Below are 1,932 nucleotides of genomic sequence, written 5' to 3'. Positions count from 1 at the left end.
AGAAGAAGAAGAAACAAGAAGGGGGGGTTAGTGGCGAGTTAGTTTCCAGGAGGGCAGGGGACAAACCCGTTGTTGGCGGCGTAGTAGACGGGGGTCCAGTCTTCCTTCTCGCGGGCGTCGATGTTCGCGCCGAACTCGTCCACAAGCACCTTGACGAGGGCGAGATGGCCCGACCTGCTCGCGTAGTGCAGCGCCGTGCTGCGCTTGTTGAACTTGGCGTGCGAGAAGGCCTTGTTGACGTCGGCCCTGGGGGCCTTCATCAGCTCTCGCACCAGCCCTATGTCGCCCGCATCCCCCGCCAGCAGGATGTCCATCCTCATCCCATAGTGTCTCCCCTTTGGCTCTGCTTCCATGTTTGTGTTGTGGTGTTTGAGGTATTGTAAAAATAAAAAGTACAAAGTACAAATACTGGCGCGTTTCGAGTTCTTTCCGTTTCTCAGTTCGAAGAAATTATCCGAAGAATAAGAGAGTATTGGAACATAAAAGAGCATACCAAGATATTGTCCACTAGCAAAGTGTCGTTTGGCCAAAGTGCAGGTATTGGAGTTGTATTAAAGGTAGTGCATTGGAGTTAAAACAGAAGTATCAAATATTGCTGCATGGGGGAAAGGATTGATAGGGAGTTAAGTACACCAGGGCACTGAGCTGCACCACATCTGATCCACCATGGGCTTGAGTTCCACACTGCCCTGCCTCACCTCATGGAGCAGCTGCTCCTTGTTGAGGCCTTTGGTGCCAATCAACTTCTTTAGGTCAGCCTGGGCAAACAACAGCTCCAGCTGGGTCTTGTCCTTGGTCTCAATGTGGTTAAGGATCTGGTGACCAAAGTTGATCTGCTTCAGCACCTCACTCCTCTTGGCCTCAGGCTCTTCAGCAGGTCAAGACAGGGCAGACTGGTCACTTGTCCTTGGCCTTGACATTGGCCAGGCAGCCAACATTGTCACCACAGCAGATGTCAACCCACAGCTCATCCAGGGTGCCATCCAGGCACCTGAGCAACCACTCACCCTTCCTCCAGCCAGCCTTGAGCTTTGATGATGCACATGAGACCCTTTTCAATGGTGTCAGCATGGGCTAGCTGCTTGGGTGTGTTCCACTCACAGATGTCCTTGAGCAGCACAGTGTTGTCCCAGCACTTGAAGTGGAACTGCTGCCACTTCTTGCCCCTCTGGGCAAACAGGCCACACACAGCCAGTCACTGCTCATGGCACATGGTGTCACTGTGTCACAGGCAGCCAGTAGCAGACATGCATGCAAAGCTGCCAGAGCACTTAATGTCAGCTGGAGTTAGCAGGGCCAGGCCATGGTGGACCCTGACCTCAGCCTACCCTTCAGCTGCTGCTCATGTCCCTCAATGACCACTGGGCTTGTTGAAGGTGTGGCTGACCTGCTCCTTGACACTGCTGACAAGCTTGTCCTTGACACCCTCCATGGCAAGCTTGGTGTCATCCAGTTTGTTGTTTGTGGGCATGTTGATGTGATTGTTAGAGAGTTGCTGATGTTTTGTTGGTGGTGTGGCTGCTGTTGTATGGTTAATGATGAATGCCCTGTTGTGTGAGAAGGAGTCACCTTCTCACGGGCTGAGCTGCCCTCGGCGTGCGACGGAATTTTCCCGTCGGAGTCCGACGACAAAGAACACGTGTTTCCCCACCTGCTCCAATAAAACGGAGCACAGTGCACCACTGCACTCTGTCTCTTCTTCTACCCTCTCTCGTCCACACGTCCACACTCGCTCTGCTCAACACTGCTGCCCTAACACGGGCGCCCGCGTTGGCAGGCTCAGAGGCGGTGCCGCCACCGATGACGGCTGTCTTGCCTCCCTTGGCCATCCGGCCAGCTCCCGTGCGACCAGCGTTCGCTGGCCCAGTCGCACCCAACCCGTTCGCCTCGCACATGCTGCCCACATCGACAGCGCCCACCGCACCGCACCAA

The 1,932-nt window shown here is 54.7% G+C and overlaps 2 protein-coding genes across 2 annotated transcripts; both read right to left on the bottom strand.

Moving 5' to 3' along the window:
* Nucleotides 1-38: 38 nt before the first annotated feature.
* Nucleotides 39-314, bottom strand: ACA1_083780 (ankyrin repeat-containing protein; the record flags this gene model as incomplete). The annotated part of the gene is made up of 1 exon (XM_004340009.1): nucleotides 39-314. One exon carries the CDS (start codon nucleotides 312-314, stop codon nucleotides 39-41), a length of 276 nt encoding a protein of 91 aa, XP_004340057.1.
* A 583-nt stretch (nucleotides 315-897) lies between these two features.
* Nucleotides 898-1,471, bottom strand: ACA1_083770 (uncharacterized protein; the record flags this gene model as incomplete). Its single annotated transcript, XM_004340008.1, is given in 3 exon segments — nucleotides 898-991; nucleotides 1,008-1,168; nucleotides 1,388-1,471. The coding sequence occupies 3 exon segments, from the start codon at nucleotides 1,469-1,471 to the stop codon at nucleotides 898-900; spliced, it is 339 nt and encodes a 112-aa protein (XP_004340056.1).
* Between the last annotated feature and the right edge of the window lie 461 nt (nucleotides 1,472-1,932).

The sequence above is a fragment of the Acanthamoeba castellanii genome, assembly GCF_000313135.1.
Source record: "Acanthamoeba castellanii str. Neff unplaced genomic scaffold scf7180000084629, whole genome shotgun sequence".
NCBI lineage: Eukaryota > Discosea > Longamoebia > Acanthamoebidae > Acanthamoeba > Acanthamoeba castellanii.
Note: the sequence above shows the minus strand (reverse complement) of the source record. Positions and strands in the feature narration are given on the sequence as shown.